The 20,455-nt window shown below is 40.6% G+C and overlaps 1 protein-coding gene across 1 annotated transcript in view; it reads right to left on the bottom strand.

The window, feature by feature from the left end:
* Positions 1–1,173: 1,173 nt before the first annotated feature.
* Positions 1,174–20,455, bottom strand: part of LOC133561483 (platelet endothelial aggregation receptor 1-like) — a 63,757-nt gene continuing 44,475 nt past the window's right edge. Inside the window, exons 12-19 of the mRNA XM_061914770.1 lie at positions 20,313–20,444; positions 20,146–20,241; positions 12,603–12,818; positions 10,146–10,255; positions 9,216–9,318; positions 8,942–9,004; positions 1,516–1,692; positions 1,174–1,452 (exon numbers count right to left, since the gene is read on the bottom strand). Coding sequence (XP_061770754.1) covers positions 1,313–1,452; positions 1,516–1,692; positions 8,942–9,004; positions 9,216–9,318; positions 10,146–10,255; positions 12,603–12,818; positions 20,146–20,241; positions 20,313–20,444 — 1,037 coding nt within the window. The 3' untranslated portion in view covers positions 1,174–1,312. The remainder of the gene's footprint in view (positions 1,453–1,515; positions 1,693–8,941; positions 9,005–9,215; positions 9,319–10,145; positions 10,256–12,602; positions 12,819–20,145; positions 20,242–20,312; positions 20,445–20,455) is intronic.

Genomic DNA, 20,455 nt, shown 5'->3' with positions numbered 1-20,455 from the left:
ACTTTGGTCTTTAGTGTTGAGACAAGAAGTAGGTTTTAGTGATGATTAACAAGGTCTAACCCTACTAGATGCCTGACATTCTCTGCAGTTGAGTACATAGCCGCTGCCACATATGATATTAGTTACTAATTGTGTTGTGCAAAATATTTCTCTTGTTTTTTTAACTAAAGTGCATGATTTCCAAAGTACTTGTACAAATATATCCACAGTTGGTTAAAAAACAAATGCTAATTACACATTTACATTAGACGGGGAAGCTGCAGAGAAATCAAAGTAAATGTACAGCAAAGCTAACATCAGTGGATGAAAACTTTAGTGCTAACAACGCAGTATGGAGTCCCTCCACCCTGGGGCGGTATGGAGTCTCTCCACTAGGGGGTGGCATGGAGTCTCTCCACTCGGGGGCGGTATGGAGTCTCTCCACTCGGGGGCGGTATGGAGTCTCTCCACTCGGGGGCGGTATGGAGTCTCTCCACTCGGGGGCGGTATGGAGTCTCTCCACTAGGGGGTGGCATGGAGTCTCTCCACTCGGGGGCGGTATGGAGTCTCTCCACTCGGGGGCGGTATGGAGTCTCTCCACTCGGGGGCGGTATGGAGTCTCTCTACTAGGGGGCGGTATGGAGTCTCTCTACTAGGGGGCGGCATGGAGTCTCTCCACTCGGGGGCGGTATGGAGTCTCTCCACTCGGGGGCGGTATGGAGTCTCTCCACTCGGGGGCGGTATGGAGTCTCTCCACTCGGGGGCGGTATGGAGTCTCTCCACTCGGGGGCGGTATGGAGTCTCTCCACCCGGGGGCGGCATGGAGTCTCTCCACTCGGGGGCGGTATGGAGTCTCTCCACTCGGGGGCAGCATGGAGTCTCTCTACTCGGGGGCAGCATGGAGTCTCTCCACCCGGGGGCAGCATGGAGTCTCTCCACTCGGGGGCAGCATGGAGTCTCTCCACTCGGGGGTAGCATGGAGTCTCTCCACTCGGGGGCGGTATGGAGTCTCTCCACCCGGGGGCGGTATGGAGTCTCTCCACTCGGGGGCAGCATGGAGTCTCCCCACCCGGGGGCGGTATAGAGTCTCTCCACTCGGGGGCAGCATGGAGTCTCTCCACTCGGGGGCGGCATGGAGTCTCTCTACTCGGGGGCGGCATGGAGTCTCTCCACCCGGGGGCAGCATGGAGTCTCTCTACTCGGGGGCAGCATGGAGTCTCTCCACCCGGGGGCGGCATGGAGTCTCTCCACCCGGGGGCGGCATGGAGTCTCTCCACCCGGGGGCGGCATGGAGTCTCCCCACCCGGGGGCGGCATGGTGCCCTGCCGTGACATCACTGTGGCGTCCCCCTGGGGGAGGGGGGTCGGCGAAGGGGAGGAAGGTCGTAGTGTCCAGGGATGTGGCTGTTGACAGGGAGGTCGTAGTGACTGTGGGGGTCCTCCAGGGGGGCGTGGCCCACAGAGTTCTGCCGCACTGCCAGGAGAAAGATGCATAAGTTGTTTGAAGTCAATGACCTTTGAACCTTGGGACTCTCACTTCTGTGTAAGGAGGCGGAGTGGAAGAGAGGCGGCGGGCTGATGTCGGTGTAGGCTCGCTCTCTGGGCACGGCCGCCTTCATCTCCATGTAGCTGCTCTCCGGGACCTCCTTGATGCTGGCGTAAGGATTCTCGCTGTTCAGAGAGCCGCTGCTCGCCATCGCCGCATCCTTCAGTTCTGCCCGCCAACAAAGAGGATTCTAGTCTAGTCTCTGCACTTCACTCACTCACTCACTCACTCACTCACTTCCTTGTCGGCGCCATCACTTCTCACCGCCAAACACTGCAAGTACTACCTGCAAGTATTCATTAAGTGCAGTAGTCTACTAGACCTAAGTACTCATTAAGTACCACCTGCAAGTATTCATTAAGTGCAGTAGTCTACTAAACCTAAGTACTCATTAAGTACCACCTGCAAGTATTCATTAAGTGCAGTAGTCTACTAAACCTAAGTACTCATTAAGTACCACCTGCAAGTATTCATTAAGTATCACCTGCAAGTATTCATTAAGTGCAGTAGTCTACTAGACCTAAGTACTCATTAAGTACCACCTGCAAGTATTCATTAAGTGCAGTAGTCTACTAAACCTAAGTACTCATTAAGTACCACCTGCAAGTATTCATTAAGTGCAGTAGTCTACTAAACCTAAGTACTCATTAAGTACCACCTGCAAGTATTCATTAAGTACCACCTGCAAGTATTCATTAAGTGCAGTAGTCTACTAGACCTAAGTACTCATTAAGTACCACCTGCAAGTATTCATTAAGTGCAGTAGTCTACTAGACCTAAGTACTCATTAAGTACCACCTGCAAGTATTCATTAAGTGCAGTAGTCTACTAAACCTAAGTACTCATTAAGTACCACCTGCAAGTATTCATTAAGTGCAGTAGTCTACTAGACCTAAGTACTCATTAAGTACCACCAGCAAGTATTCATTAAGTACCACCATCAAGTATTCATTAGTGTAGTAGACCTTAGTATTCATTAAGTACCACCATCAAGTATTCATTAGTGTAGTAGACCTAAGTATTCATTAAATACCACCATAATGACAACATTAAATACAGTAGTGTAGTAGACCTAAGTATTCATTAAGTACCACCATCATGACAACATTAAATACAGTAGTGTAATAGGCCTAAGTATTCATTCAGTACCACCATAATGACAACATTAAATACAGTAGTGTAGTAGACCTAAGTATTCATTAAGTACCACCATCATGACAACATTAAAATACATTTGCATAGTAGGCCTACGTATTCATGAAACCAAGGCAGATGTTTGATTGAATAAATATATATTTACTATGTTATGTTCCACATGTGGTGTATTCAGTGTTTAACAGATGTTGTGTTTTCCCCACAGCCTTGAACGCATCACTATTGACTTGTGTTCTGCTTGCTGATTGGCTGGGAAAGGGAGAAGGGTGGGCGTAAGTGGAGAAGGTGGGCTTCCAGAAATTATGTAATGATTAGTAATGATGTAAGATTTAATGATGTAAGATGTAATGTTGTAATGATGTCAGATTCAATGATGTAATGATGTAAATGTAATGATGTAATGATGAAAGATGTATGATGTAATGATATAAGATGTAATGATGTAACGATGTAAGAATGTAATGATGTAAGATGTAATGATGTGAGATTTAATGATGTAATGATGTAAGATTTAATGATGTAATGATGTGAGATTTAATGATGTAATGATGTAAATGTAATGATGTAATGATGAAAGATGTATGATGTAATGATATAAGATGTAACGATGTAATGATGTAAGAAGTAATGATGTAACGATGTAAATATGTAAGAATGTAATGATGAAAGATGTATGATGTAATGATATAAGATGTAACGATGTAATGATGTAAGAAGTAATGATGTAATGATGTAACGATGTAAAGATGTAAGAATGTAATGATGTAAGAATGTAATGATGTAATGATGTGAGATTTAATGATGTAAGATTTAATGATGTAATGATGTGAGATTTAATGATGTAATGATGTAAGATGTAATGATGTAATGTTTTAAGATTTAATGATGTACTGATGTAAGATGTGGGGCGGCATAGCTCGGTTGGTAGAGCGGCCGTGCCAGCAACTTGAGGGTTGCAGGTTCGATTCCCGCTTCCGCCATCCTAGTCACTGCTGTTGTGTCCCTGGGCAAGACACTTGAGCCACCTGCTCCCAGTGCCACCCACACTGCTCCCAGTGCCACCCACACTGCTCCCAGTGCCACCCACACTGCTCCCAGTGCCACCCACACTGCTCCCAGTGCCACCCACACTGCTTTAAATGTCACTTAGATATTGGCTTTCACTATGTAAAGCGCTTTGAGTCACTAGAGAAAAGCGCTATATAAATATAATTCACTTCACTTCAGTAAGATGTAATGATGTAATGATGTAAGTTTTAATGATGTAAGATGTAATGATGTAAGTTTTAATGATGTAAGATGTAATGATGTAAGGTTTTAAGATTTAATGATGTAATGATGTAAGATGTAAGATGTAATGATTTAAGATGTAAGATGTAATGATGTAATGTTTTAAGATTTAATGATGTAATGATGTAAGATGTAAGATTTAATGATGTAATGATTTAAGATGTAAGATGTAATGATTTAACATGTTTCCCTTTGACTTTTGCTGTCGACTACCACCGAGAGGACTTGGATTGTAACCACTAATAAAATTTTGGTAACAACAAATCATTGATTCTTACCTTTAACATCCAGTCAATGAAATGTTGTAATGACTGGATGCTAAAGGTAACATTAAAGGTAAGAATGTTGTAATGACTGGATGCTAAAGGTAACATTAAAGGTAAGAATGTTGTAATGACTGGATGCTAAAAGTAACACAAACCAGTGAAAGATTGAAAAGAGCTGCAGTCTTAGCCAACAAAGTGCCGCTGCTAGCCTGCTAACAAAAACATGTCAAGCTGGACTGATGATGTGACTAGTCAACACGCTGCTGATGTGACTAGTCAACACGCTGCTGATGTGACTAGTCAACACGCTGCTGATGTGACTAGTCAACACGCTGCTGATGTGACTAGTCATCACGCTGCTGATGTGACTAGTCAACACGCTGCTGATGTGACTAGTCAACACGCTGCTGATGTGACTAGTCAACACGCTGCTGATGTGACTAGTCAACACGCTGCTGATGTGACTAGTCAACACGCTGCTGCTGATGTGACTAGTCAACACGCTGCTGATGTGACTAGTCATCACGCTGCTGATGTGACTAGTCAACACGCTGCTGATGTGACTAGTCAACGCGCTGCTGATGTGACTAGTCAACACGCTGCTGATGTGACTAGTCAACACGCTGCTGATGTGACTAGTCAACACGCTGCTGATGTGACTAGTCAACACGCTGCTGATGTGACTAGTCAACACGCTGCTGATGTGACTAGTCAACACGCTGCTGATGTGACTAGTCAACACGCTGCTGATGTGACTAGTCAACACGCTGCTGATGTGACTAGTCAACACGCTGCTGCTGATGTGACTAGTCAACACGCTGCTGCTGATGTGACTAGTCAACACGCTGCTGCTGATGTGACTAGTCAACACGCTGCTGCTGATGTGACTAGTCAACACGCTGCTGCTGATGTGACTAGTCAACACGCTGCTGCTGATGTGACTAGTCAACACGCTGCTGATGTGACTAGTCAACACGCTGCTGATGTGACTAGTCAACACGCTGCTGATGTGACTAGTCAACACGCTGCTGATGTGACTAGTCAACACGCTGCTGATGTGACTAGTCAACACGCTGCTGATGTGACTAGTCAACACGCTGCTGATGTCATTAGTCAACACGCTGCTGATGTGACTAGTCATCGCGCTGCTGATGTGACTAGTCAACGCGCTGCTGATGTGACTAGTCAACGCGCTGCTGATGTGACTAGTCAACGCGCTGCTGATGTGACTAGTCAACGCGCTGCTGATGTGACTAGTCAACGCGCTGCTGATGTGACTAGTCAACGCGCTGCTGATGTGACTAGTCAACGCGCTGCTGATGTGACTAGTCAACACGCTGCTGATGTGACTAGTCAACACGCTGCTGATGTGACTAGTCAACACGCTGCTGATGTGACTAGTCAACACGCTGCTGATGTGACTAGTCAACACGCTGCTGATGTGACTAGTCAACACGCTGCTGATGTGACTAGTCAACACGCTGCTGATCTGACTAGTCAACACGCTGCTGATGTGACTAGTCAACACGCTGCTGATGTGACTAGTCAACACGCTGCTGATGTGACTAGTCAACACGCTGCTGATGTGACTAGTCAACACGCTGCTGATGTGACTAGTCAACACGCTGCTGATGTGACTAGTCAACACGCTGCTGATGTGACTAGTCAACACACTGCTCTACTCTGACACTTAATTATCTCAACTGCATCATGCCAGATAGTTAAAGTTTTCTGTAAACATGTCTATTGTGTGTATGTCTTATAATCATGTCTATTGTGTGTATGTCCTATAATCATGTGTATTGTGTGTATGTCCTATAAACATGTCTATTGTGTGTATGTCCTATAAACATGTTTATTGTGCCTATGTCCTATAAACATGTCTATTGTGTGTATGTCCTATAAACATGTCTATTATGTGTATGTCTTATAATCATGTCTATTGTGTGTATGTCTTATAATCATGTCTATTGTGTGTATGTCCTATAAACATGTTTATTGTGTCTATGTCCTATAAACATGTCTATTATGTGTATGTCCTATAATCATGTCTATTGTGTGTATGTCCTATAAACATGTCTATTGTGTGTATGTCCTATACACATGTTTATTGTGTGTATGTCCTATAATCATGTGTACCTTGTGTGACTTTACATGAATGTACATGTGTACTTTGTGTGAGTTTACATGTGTACCTTGTGTGAGTTTACATGTATGTACTTGTGTAGCTTGTGTGAGTGTACATGTGCATATGTAACTTGTGTGAGTGTACATGTATGTACTTGTGTAGCTTGTGTGAGTTTACATGTATGTACTTGTGTAGCTTGTGTGAGTGTACATGTATGTACTTGTGTGAGTGTACATGTATGTACTTGTGTAGCTTGTGTGAGTGTACATGTATGTACTTGTGTAACTTGTGAGAGTGTACATGTATGTACTTGTGTAGCTTGTGTGAGTGTACATGTATGTACTTGTGTAGCTTGTGTGAGTTTACATGTATGTACTTGTGTAGCTTGTGTGAGTGTACATGTATGTACTTGTGTAGCTTGTGTGAGTTTACATGTATGTACTTGTGTAGCTTGTGTGAGTTTACATGTATGTACTTGTGTAGCTTGTGTGAGTGTACATGTATGTGCATATGTAACTTGTGTGAGTGTACATGTATGTACTTGTGTAGCTTGTGTGAGTGTACATGTGCATATGTAACTTGTGTGAGTGTACATGTATGTACTTGTGTAGCTTGTGAGAGTGTACATGTATGTGCATATGTAACTTGTGAGAGTGTACATGTATGTACTTGTGTAGCTTGTGTGAGTGTACATGTATGTACTTGTGTAGCTTGTGTGAGTTTACATGTATGTACTTGTGTAGCTTGTGTGAGTGTACATGTATGTACTTGTGTAGCTTGTGTGAGTGTACATGTATGTACTTGTGTAGCTTGTGTGAGTGTACATGTATGTGCATATGTAACTTGTGTGAGTGTAAATGTATGTACTTGTGTAGCTTGTGTGAGTGTACATGTGCATATGTAACTTGTGTGGCTTGTGTGAGTGTACATGTATGTGCATATGTAACTTGTGAGAGTGTACATGTATGTACTTGTGTAGCTTGTGTGAGTGTACATGTATGTACTTGTGTAGCTTGTGTGAGCGTACATGTATGTGCATATGTAACTTGTGAGAGTGTACATGTATGTACTTGTGTAGCTTGTGTGAGTGTACATGTATGTACTTGTGTAGCTTGTGTGAGTGTACATGTATGTGCATATGTAACTTGTGAGGGTGTACATGTATGTACTTGTGTAGCTTGTGTGAGTGTACATGTATGTACTTGTGTAGCTTGTGTGAGTGTACATGTGCATATGTAACTTGTGTGAGTGTACATGTATGTACTTGTGTAGCTTGTGTGAGTGTACATGTATGTGCATATGTAACTTGTGAGAGTGTACATGTATGTACTTGTGTAGCTTGTGTGAGTGTACATGTATGTACTTGTGTAGCTTGTGTGAGTGTACATGTATGTGCATATGTAACTTGTGAGAGTGTACATGTATGTACTTGTGTAGCTTGTGTGAGTGTACATGTATGTACTTGTGTAGCTTGTGTGAGTGTACATGTATGTGCATATGTAACTTGTGAGAGTGTACATGTATGTACTTGTGTAGCTTGTGTGAGTGTACATGTATGTACTTGTGTAGCTTGTGTGAGTGTACATGTGCATATGTAACTTGTGTGAGTGTACATGTATGTACTTGTGTAGCTTGTGTGAGTGTACATGTGCATATGTAACTTGTGTGAGTGTACATGTATGTACTTGTGTAGCTTGTGTGAGTGTACATGTGCATATGTAACTTGTGTGAGTGTACATGTATGTACTTGTGTAGCTTGTGTGAGTGTACATGTATGTGCATATGTAACTTGTGAGAGTGTACATGTATGTACTTGTGTAGCTTGTGTGAGTGTACATGTGCATATGTAACTTGTGTGAGTGTACATGTATGTACTTGTGTAGCTTGTTTGAGTGTACATGTATGTGCATATGTAACTTGTGAGAGTGTACATGTATGTACTTGTGTAGCTTGTGTGAGTGTACATGTATGTACTTGTGTAGCTTGTGAGAGTGTACATGTATGTGCACGTGTAGCTTGTGTGAGTGTTTGTAATGAAAGTAAGACGTAGGGGGGATGTGTTTGACGCGGTAGCAGCGTTGCTCCAAGTGAAAAATCAAGCTGCTGTACTCCAGCCCTCGCTGAGTGGTCCTAGGTCTGGGCTCCTCTGTCCCAAAAGGCAGTTTTTAGTAAGCTCTAAGCCCTAAACTATTATCATCATGATGTAAGTTGTGTTGACACGCTAGTCTTTTCTATCTTGCACTACCAGGCCGTGCCTGTAGAGGGCGTGGTGACCACATACTGTAGTGACCTTTGTGGAATTATTTTGTGGTGATTATGAAGACCACTTACTATACCTTTGTGGAAATATTTTGTGGTGATGTTTTTGAGGACCACTTACTGTACCTTTGTGGAAATATTTTGTGGTGATGTTTTTGAGGACCACTTACTGTACCTTTGTGGAAATATTTTGTGGTGATTATGAAGACCACTTACTATACCTTTGTGGAAATATTTTGTGGTGATGTTTTTGAGGACCACTTACTGTACCTTTGTGGAAATATTTTGTGGTTATGTTTTTGAGGACCACTTACTGTACCTTTGTGGAAATATTTGCCAAGGCTGGCGCTGTAGCTGTAGCTCCGATCCATTCCAAACGCTCCTGAAAAAACAAGTTTGTACATTTCTCAAAGTGTTTACATTCACACATCAGTTTAAATGTTGATATCACTTTGCTGTATCTGCCTGTTCATCAGGCTTGTAGGATGAAGATAAATGTTTGATAGCAAATCAAAGAAGGACCGATGAAGTTCATGAAGGTGCAGGAAGCCAGGCCAGTTAAGAAAGTGATCCAGGACGTGCTGAGGTCTCACCTGGTTCTTGGCGAGCCTGCTGGTGTTTCCAGTCTGCAGGCAGCGTGGCGTTGAAGAGGCCGTGACCGTCTGGCTGCATCTTCTTCAGCTGCTGGTTGGTGTTCTGCACAAACAAAAGGTGTGAAGGACAACAAAGGTGGCCTGAAAGCACTGCACTATAACTCACTACATCTTTCCTACGCTTTGAACACTGCGGCTAATAAAACGGTGCGGCCGACTCATGAATTGTTCTTCACTGACGGCAATAAAACAAATAGTAGAAGAAAACAAAACAAGCAAAGACACAGGAAGGTGTTTTATTATCGGCTGTGCTCTGGCGCCATCTTTTCGGTTCTGCAATGCCGTTCTGTCTTTTAGCCGTCCGTAGTGTTTCTACTCGCATGGATTCTTCATCCATCACCGCAAGCAACATTTGGAACTTTTACAATATAACTAAAACGGTATGTACTTGCTAAAGCCTCGCATGTGTTTTTATGCACATTTGTAATGGAATCAAGCCAGCGTCCTCGGCTAATATGCTAACACATTTATGAGTGTCTGTGTTAGTATTATTAACTTACAATGACATTCTTTTTCTATTCTTTCATTTTCACAAATTCCTCTCTAAATTCTTCAAGACGTCAGCGTGGAGTTATTGAGTCTTTTCGGCTGAGTTAGTGGGTTTTGTTTTGTTTCATCAGCCATTTTACTGGCGCATTAAAGACACTGTTCAGAAACAATTAAGGTAAACATTTACAAAATATTTGTGTGTATATACCTTCACTCACAACGCATATATCTGCCACTTATAGTCCAGTTGGCTAATGGATGACAAGCCTTTTTTTTTCCCCTAAAATTGAGTGGTTGCAGATTATATACCCATCTAGAGCTCTAGAGCAATATAAATACAATGTGTGTGTGTGTGTGTGTGAGAGAGATCACAGGGGTCACCTTGATGGTGCGATCATGGTTGTTGGGCAGGTGAGGCAGCGGCGGCCGGTTGTCCCTCAGCGTGTGGTAGCTGGGGTTGGAGTAGTAGTGATGGTAGCTGTGTGGAACATCTGCAAAACACACACACACGCACGCACACACGCACATTATACAGGTTCAGCTGGTTTCATATCGAGTATATTTGATATAAGTATACAAGTAGAAGAATTCCCATGACAATTAGAAATGGGCCCGCCACATGCTGCCTGGCATTTGAGACTGACTCAGTTCTTTGACAAACTATTTAGCAGGCCTGGGTCGTCAACAATAAATGAAAATGAAGAGGATCATTTGAACGGCATCATTAAATTGCCACGTCCCTGCGTGTTTATTTTTTCCATCTTATTAAACAAAGTACTATCTAATCTAATCTAATCTATGTGTCACTTCCACACAGGTTGCAAGAGGGTTGACTCCGTGCATTGCTCTCAGCACCTGACCTTGTCTATTCAATAGCATAAATAAATAGCATAAACCAATGAACAGAGTGAACCCTCTTGCCAGTCATCCACAATCTTTGTGTCTTCCACACAGGATCCAGGCCAGGACTTGGTGCCACTGCAGGATGTGTACTGGAAGACCACAAACCAGGACTTGGTGCCACTGCAGGATGTGTACTGGAAGACCACAAACCAGGACTTGGTGCCACTGCAGGATGTGTACTGGAAGACCACAAACCAGGACTTGGTGCCACTGCAGGATGTGTACTGGAAGACCACAAACCAGGACTTGGTGCCACTACAGGATGTGTACTGGAAGACCACAAACCAGGACTTGGTGCCACTACAGGATGTGTACTGGAAGACCACAAACAGCATGTGACTTCTAGGATACTTGTGTTACTACTTCTTTTACAAAAACAGCAGCTTACCTAGTATTCAAAGAGTATAGAAATCAGCAAGTGGTATATTCACTTTTCTGCCATTGCAATGAATGACACACGAGGGCGCCACTTATTCATTTCATTTTTACATGGTTTTTTTTAAGGAACTTAAATCTTTGTCTGCAGCCGAACAAAAAGTAGACTTTTCAATTGTGAGTATTGGGAATGGTTGTATTCCATGTAAATAAAGAAGTCGAAAGATGGATTTTTTGCTATTTAAAGCTGCTGAGAAAATTGTTGTTTTCTGTCCAAAAGAAGTACTATATTCGTAAAAAGTTTATTTTGTGTGTAGTCTTTTCTATTAAATTGTTGTTGCAATAAAGATCAGTGTGGCTTGCGTGAAGGTGACAGGAAGTGATGTGTGTAGTACCAGTGACACTTTGCTACGGAACAAAAATGAGGAGGCAACAAAGCCAAATGTTGGTCAGTGTAGGAAGATTTGAGTCCAACAATGAGAAAGTGGAGTCCATCAACACCAACAGGTGAGGCAGTAGGCCAAGTTGTTGGAAAGTGATAAGATAAAGTCAAAATAAACTTCCTAACCCCCCCAAACATTGCCCTTCAAGATGTTGAGTATTTGTTAAGTTACATTTTTGCCAACACAGACTGACTGTTTACTTATGAAGGACACTTACATGACAGATGGTCAAAAATTCCAATGAGAAATGAAAGCTTCTTATGATATATTATGATATGATGTCATGTAGGAGATATTGTCCAGCATCTTCTGCTTCTATCAAAAGACAGTTGCTATGGCGAACATGCTAAAGCTGGCATGATAGTTACATGTCATCTACTTATTGTTCATGTAATCATGATTGTTTTTATATTAGTGCTGCACAAAAATGTAGAGGCTTTAATGAATGCACTTTTCTGTCATCTGTTATGACCTGCATGAATGCATTGTTTTTAGTGTTTCTATTCATTTATATTGAGAAAGTATTTTCCATCAATTGTCCCTGTTGGACCTTTCATGAAGAACAGTAAAAAACCACAAGAAGATTTTGTAAATACTTCAAATAATCACGTGTATTCTTCCCAGCCCAAGCAGTGTATATCAATATAAACTGTATTATAATTGTTATTTTAAAAAAATGTATTTTGTTTAATTAAATACTTAAAATGATATACATGCAAATTAAATAAAGTGTATTTAAAATATTAGTTATTTTATTATTAAAAGGCATTATTAGTGGTAACGTCTTAAAGTGGATGATTTATTTCCACATGGAAAAGACTTCCTTGTGGTCTACAGAACATGTGATGGCGCTTCTTTGCTCAAAATGTTGCAAAGATGATGTTTGACGGACTTCTTTGCCGTTTTATTTACATGCCTCCACTTCGACAGCGTCTTCTCCCTGTCATCTTTGTTGTAGTTTTAGCCCTTTCGTAGCAATACGCTACTTTCTTTCAGACATGGCAACAAGTCATTTGCTTTATTTAGCAGCTTTTCTTCTACTTAATGCTGATCTTTTTTTCCCCAGAGGATGGAAAATGTGGACTTTTTCAATGACCGAGGAGTTCAAGCGGAGTACCTGGAACGGCGTATTCCGAGTTGACGGTGCGGCTGGCAGAGAAGGAGACGGTAGGTGTGTTGTTCTGCTTGACCTTCTGTTGGCGCCGGTAGAGCAGCAGCAGAACCAGCAGCAGAACCACCAGGATGACCAGCGCCACCACGCCGCTGATGGCCGCCCACGACTCCCTCTCGCCGGGAGGAAAAGGAACCATAACGCTGCCTGGCTCTGGAGGGTCTGTGCAAGTGTTTGAAAGAATGAGAGTGTGTGTGTGTGTGTGTGTGTGTGTGTGTGTGTGTGTGCGTTTGTCAAAGTGACATATGGGGACATTTTTATGAAATTTCACCTTACATATGAGGACCTGTTGAAATATGGGGACATTTTCCATGTCCCCATATTTCCCGCAATGCTATCGTGTTCTAGACCCTCCCAGCATGTTCCCAGACCAAAAATCTCTGAAGTCTTCATTTGTCAAATTTTCAGAAAAAGTGTGTGAAAGTGTGTTTAATTTCCAGACATGCCGCTTACGTGGAGTGATTTCTCCAGATTCTCTGAACCTTTTGATGATATCATGGAGCGTAGATGTTGAAATCCCTAAATTTCTTGCAATTGCACTTTGAGAAAGGTTGTTCTTAAACTGTTTGACTATTTGCTCACGCAATTGTGGACAAAGGGGTGTACCTCGCCCCATCCTTTCCTGTGAAAGACTGAGCATTTTTGGGAAGCTGCTCTTATAGCCAATCATGGCACCCACCTGTTCCAAATTAGCCTTCACACCCGTGGGATGTCCCAAATAAGTGTTTGATGAGCATTTCTTAACTTTATCAGTATTTATTGCCACCTTTCCCAACTTGTTTGTTGCGTGTTGCTGGCATCAAATTCTAAAGTTAATGATTATTTGCACCCAAAAAATGTTTATCAGTTTGAACATCAAATATGTTGTCTTTGTAGCATATTCAACTGAATATGGCTTGAAAATGATTTGGAAATCATTGTATTCTGTTTATATTTACATCTAACACAATTTCCCAACTCATATGGAAACGGGGTTTGTACTTAATTTAATAATTATTTACATTTATGAAAGAGTAATTCTGTTTGTAATTGAATTTTTAGTCAAGTAACGACTATTATTATTCCTTTTTAAAACAGATATTCCAAACATTGTTAATTGATAAACTGTTTTATCAGGATATGGTGTATTTGCTCTTGCATCAATTTAAAAAGGTTATTTTGTGGTCGAGTACCGAGGGAAGTTCATCTCAAGACATGAGCGGGACAAGAGACAGAAACCCTCTATAAATATCTTTACTATTTATCTGGCATTATATGCTCATAATGTTAACAACAAAAAGTGCTGATAATGTTATAATTAATAAGTTCTAACATTATTTTTATGTGTTTTGTTGCAGACACCAACTGTTGATGTTCTATCTCAACATTCTCCAGATTCATGTGAGCGATAAACCGACTTCATCCCTCCAACAGGTTATTACTTGACTATTTTACTATTCATCCATCCATCCATTTTCTACTACCTGTCCCTTTTTTGGGTTGGCGGGGTGTGCTTGAGCCTATCTGAGCTGCATTCGGGCGGAAGGCGGAGTACACCCTGGACAAGTCGCCACCTCATTACACGGCCAACACAAATAGATAACATTTACACTCACATTCACACACTAGGGCCAATTTAGTGTTGCCAATCAACCTATCCCCAGGTGCATGTCTTTGGAGGTAAGATGAAGCCGGAGTACCCGGAGGGAACCCACGCAGTCACGGGGAGAACATGCAAACTCCACACAGAAAGATCACGAGCCCAGGATTTAACTCAGGACTACTCAGGACCTTCGATTTGTGACGCACATGCACTAACCCCTGTTCCACCGTGCTGCCCTATATCTGCTAAAAACTTGACACAACCTATACTTCAAAAGACATTTAATCCTTTTAACCTCTCACAGATCAGTTTATATGACAAAAAATTTTCAAGCGTACATCCATGTTAGTCTGTGGAATTTACAACTCATGTTTAGCAAAACAGGAGATGTTACAGGTCAGCAACATGACTTCTATATGTGATCACTAGTCATGTACTCATATTGTTTGAACTAAAAAAGACTTCAGTTTGTTTCATATAAGGTCCTCATATTTTTCTGAACCACATTAGTGTGTGTTACAATGTTTAATTCAAAGCTTTAAAATGAGTGTTTCAATCCAGGTCCTCATATTTTCTGAACCACATTTTAGTGAATGTTACATTCTTAAATAATATTCTAAGAGCTAAAATGCTATAATAATCTTTACTGTTCATGTAGAATTATATGCTCAGAATATTATCAACCAAAAGTGGTTGTTAATGTTATAATTAATTAGTTCTGACATTATATTTTTGTGTTTTGTTGCAGACACCAACTGTTGGGGTTCTATCTCAACATTCTCCAGATTCAGATGTGAGCGATAAACCGACTTCATCCCTCCAACAGGTTTTTACAAGTCTATTTTTACTATATCTCCTCTAAATGTGACCCAACCTATATTTTGAAAGACATTTATTAATTTTAATCTCTCACAGATCAGTTTATATGACAATATTTTCGTAAGGGTACATCCATGTTAGTCAGTAAGGAGTTTGGAACTCATGTTTAGCAAAACAGGAGATGTTACAAGTCAACAACATACATTCTACATGTGACCACTCGTCATGTCCTTATATTGTTTGAACCAAGAAAGACTTAGGTGTGTTTCATATAAGGTCCTCATATTTTCTAAACCAGATTAGTGTGTGTTACAATGTTAATGTCCAAGCTTTAAAATGAGTGTCTCAATTCAGGTCCTCATATTTTCTGAACCAGATTTTAGTGTGTTTTATATTCTTAATTAATTGTCTAAGAGCTGAAACTCTGTAATAATCTTTTCTATTTATCTGGCATTGTATGCTCAGAGTTTTATCAACAAAAAGTGCTGATAATGTTATAATTAATTAGTTCTGACATTATATGTTTGTGTTTTGTTGCAGAAACCAACTGTTGAGGTTCCATCTCAACATTCTCCAGATTCAGATGTGAGCCATTAACTGACTTCATCCCTCCAACAGGTTATTACATGTCTATTTTTAATATATCTGCTCTAAATTTGACCCAACCTATATTTTGAAAGACATTTATTTATTTTAATCTCTCACAGATCAGTTTATATGACAACTTTTTCGCAAGGGTACATCCATGTTAGTCAGTAGAAAGTTTAGAACTCATGTTTAGCAAAACAGGAGATGTTACAAGTCAACAACATAAATTCTACATGTGAGCACTCGTCATGTCCTTATATTGTTTGAAGCAAGAAAGACTTAGGTGTGTTTCATATAAGGTCCTCATATTTTCTGAACCAGAAAATGTGTGTTACAATGTTAATGTCAAAGCTTTAAAATGAGTGTCTCAATTCAGGTCCTCATATTTTCTGAACCAGATTTTTGTGTGTGTTACATTCTTAATGAATTGTCTAAGAGCTGAAACTCTGTAATAATCTTTACCCTTTATCTGGCATTGTATGCTCAGATTTTTATCAACAAAAAGTGGTGAGAATGTTAAAATTAATTAGTTATGACATTATATTTTTGTGTTTTGTTGCAGAAACCAACTGTTGAGGTTCTATCTCAACATTCTCTAGATTCAGATGACAGCCATAAACCGACTTCATCCCTCCAACAGGTTATTACATGTCTATTTTTACTATATCTGCTCTAAATTTGACCCAACCTATATTTTGAAAGACATTTATTAATTTTAATCTCTCACAGATCAGTTTATATGACAACATTTTCGTAAGGGTACTTCCATGTTAGTCAGTAGGGAGTTTGGAACTCATGTTTAGCAAAACAGGAGATGTTACAAGTCAACAACATAAATTCTACATGTGAGCACTCGTCATGTCCTCATATTGCTTGAACCAAGAAAGACCTAGGTGTGTTTCATATAAGGTCCTCATATTTTCTGAACCAGATTAGTGTGTGTTAAAATGTTAATGTCAAAGCTTTAAAATGAGTGTTTCAATTCAGAAAATGCAGTGCCTCTTGTTTACAGCCGGTTTCTGCAGCGCTGTTTTCATTGATCAAAGTATTTTTCCGGTGGTCGTGTTTTGGTACATAACTTGTAAATAGTGCGCAAATAATAGGCTATATATATATATAAATACATTCAAACCCCGTTTCCATATGAGTTGGGAAATTGTGTTAGATGTACATATATACACAGGATACAATGATTTGCAAAGAATTTTCAACCCCAATTCTGTTGAATATGCTACAAAACTGCTAAACATTTTTTTTGCAAAGAATTTAGGGATTTTACCATCTACGGTCCGTAAAATTATCAAAAGGTTCAGAGAATCTGGAGAAATCACTGCACGTAAGCGATGTACTGCATTAAAAACCGACATCAGTGTGTAAAAGATATCACCACATGGGCTCAGAAATACTTCAGAAAACCACTGTCAGTTACTACAGTTGGTCGCTACATCTGTAAATGCAAGTTAAAACTCTACTATGCAAAGCAAATGCCATTTATCAACAACACAGAGGAACGCCGCGGGCTTCGCTGGGCCCGAGCTCATCTAAGATGGACTGATGCAAAGTGGAAAAGTGTTCTGTGGTCTGACGAGTCCACATTTCAAATTATATATGGAAATTGTGGACGTGGTGTTCTCCGGAACAAAGAGGAAAATAACCATCCGGCGCAAAGTTCAAAAGCCAGCATGTGTGATGGTATGGGGGTGTATTAGTGCCCAAAGCATGGGTAACTTACACATCTGAGAAGGCACCATTAAGGCTGAAAGGTACATACAGCTTTTGGAGCAACATATGTTGTCATCCAAGCAACATTATCATGGACGCCCCTGCTTATTTCAGCAAAACAATGCCAAGCCACGTGTTACAACAGCGTGTCTTCGTAGTAAAAGAGTGCGGGTACTTTCCTGGCCCGCCTGCAGTCCAGACATGTCTCCCATCGAAAATGTGTAGCGCATTATGAAGCGTAAAACACGACAACTTAAGCTGTACATCAAGCAAGAATGGTAAAGAATTCCACTTTCAAAGCTTCAACAATTAGTTTCCTCAGTTCCCAAACGTTTATTGAGTGTTGTTAAAAGAAAATGTGATGTAACACAGTGGTGAACATGCCCTTTCCCAACTACTTTGGCACGTGTTGCAGCCATGAAATTCAAAGTTAATTATTATTTGCAAAAAAAAAAAAGTTTGAGTTTGAACATCAAATATGTTGTCTTTGTAATGCTTTCAATTGAATATGGGTTGAAAAGGATTTGCAAATCATTGTATTCAGTTTATATTTACATCTAACACAATTCCCCAACTTTTATGGAAACGGGGTTTGTATATATATTAGGGCTGGGCAATGATTAAAATTTTTAATCGAAGTTAATCACACTATTTCTCTTATTAATCGCGATTAAATGCATTGTATACGCAAAGCCCAATAATGAATTCAAAGTAGTGTGTAGTGCACCTTTATTGGAATATTCTCCCACATGAACAAAAGCGCCAAAACATTTGTTGTGCAAACACAATTTAAATCAGTCCTTGTTAAACAGTAGCAGTTAAATAGCATATTTGATGAAAATCAACTCCAAAAATGTAAATACAAACATTTAAGCTTATTGCCACTGCCAGGGTATTTAAGTTATCCTGTTTGTTATGGAAAATAAATATAATCTACATACAAATCTCTGAGCCACAATCATAACATCTGAACATGCAATTTCTGAGGTAACAGCAGAAACATTTTTTTTCATCAGGGATCTTATGTTTAAAAAACCTATATTATAGGTAGTGGGCTGTTTTAGGGAATTTTTGATCAAATTATCCGTAGTAGCAATATTAATAATGTTGTGTTTATTCTGCGTAGTGCACTTAAAATAATTATGACCATATCTGTTTGCTTGGTGCTTTGATAAACTGAACACATCATATACATGGTACTATATTGTAATGTTATGAGCCAGGGGAAAAAAGAACTACCCTACCCAGCATGCAACAGGAGTGACGAGCATGTGCGGTAGCCCGGGATAGGTTGTGTCGCCATGACGGCATCTTGTATGTTGTGATATGCACGCTCTGAAAGTAAACGTTAAGAACTCAGCCAACACTCCTGGTCTGCATTATTCATAAATAGACAGACAACACACATACTCCGCTGCTTCACAAAGCACAATATGTTAAATGTTTACTTTTACAGTTTTCTAATTCTTCCTTTCAGATTGACAGCAGGACAAATCGCTGGAAGTGGGTATGTCTCAAGCTTCTTCCACTTGGTCCACTCCAAAGCGGGGTAAATAAATAATCCACATCATTTACTAGAATATTATATTACGTTTTGCCCCTTTTCACTGTGTTATAGTCATTATTCCTTCAGTAAGAAATTGTATTTTGTCTCCTTTATGACAGCTGCAAAGGGGAAGAAGTGGAAGCAGTTGAATGACACATGTTGCATTTTGTAACTGGCAACAAAGTACCAGGTAAAAAAGATTGTGAAGCCTGCCTCCATAAAGAACTAGTAGCTCTACAGGACAGAGATTGGCTTGCCATCAAGTACTACATCCATAACAGAATTATATTAAAAAAAGGGACAAAAAATGTTTTCCCACATCTTCTGTGGTAGTTTGAGTATGTTACCAGCAATTAAAAAAGCAAAATAAACAGCAAGCGTTTTGTATTTATTCCAGATAATTCTTAGCGACAAAATCCACAAAAACCATTCAGTTACACTTAGTCGACAATTACATTTTTACCCATGTTTCTTTTAAACTCTTCTTGGTTTTAGATTACAGTAGCATGGGATTGGGATTTTTTTTTTTAAATGACAACACATCAACTAAACCAACTCAGGTGGTTTTGTTAAGTCTCTGATGTCATTAGCCTCATATGTCACATGAACCTGAAATCTTTAACACTCTGTGATGTCATGGTTGTCATATTTCACAAACTTGAAATCTTAAACACTCTGTGACGTCATGGTCATCATATGTCACATGAACTTGAAATCTTAAACACTCTGTGACATCATGGTCATCATATGTCACATGAACCTGAAATCTTAAACACTCTGTGACGTCATGGTCGTCATATGTCACATGAACCTGAAATCTTAAACACTCTGTGATGTCATGGTCATCATATGTCACATGAACCTGAAATCTTAAACACTCTGTGACGTCATGGTCATCATATGTCACATAAACTTGAAATCTTAAACACTCTGTGACGTCATGGTCGTCATATGTCACATAAACTTGAAATCTTAAACACTCTGGTCTTCATTTGTCACCTAAACCTGACAAGTCCTCATATGTACCATAAAAATCAGGTTCAGAAAAAAACAAAAGAGTTGCAAAAATCTCAATAGACCACTGTGTGTCTAAAATTCTGGTTCACTAACCGTCTGATTCCCAGGCCTGTAGGACCATTGGAAAGGCATGTCCCCATATGTCACGTTTTTGTCATAAGTCCTCATATGTCACCCAAACACGTATGTGTGTGTGTGTGTGTGTGCACGTTTACCTTGTTGACAGTCCCCCGTGACTGGGTGGCACAGGAAGTTGGCGGCACAGGAGCAGGTCTGAGAACAGGAAGTGCCAAAGCGCCCTGGACTGCAGGCTGAAGCGAGAGAAGTTGATGTTGGTCTTTTGGGGGAATGAAAGTAGGAGAAGTTCCAAGCCGGCGCTCACGTATGGAGCAGTCGGGGGTTGTCCAGCCAGGCAGACACTGGCACTGCCCGTCTGTGTGGTGGCACGTGGCGTTGTTGGCGCAGGGCGGGCACACCTGGGAACACTGCTTGCCGTAGTAGCCAGGTGGACAAACTGCACACACA

Source organism: Nerophis ophidion, linkage group LG11 (assembly GCF_033978795.1).
Source record: "Nerophis ophidion isolate RoL-2023_Sa linkage group LG11, RoL_Noph_v1.0, whole genome shotgun sequence".
In the NCBI taxonomy this organism is placed as follows: domain Eukaryota; kingdom Metazoa; phylum Chordata; class Actinopteri; order Syngnathiformes; family Syngnathidae; genus Nerophis; species Nerophis ophidion.
The sequence above is the reverse complement of the archived record's forward strand: the minus strand, read 5'-3'. Positions and strand labels throughout refer to the sequence as shown.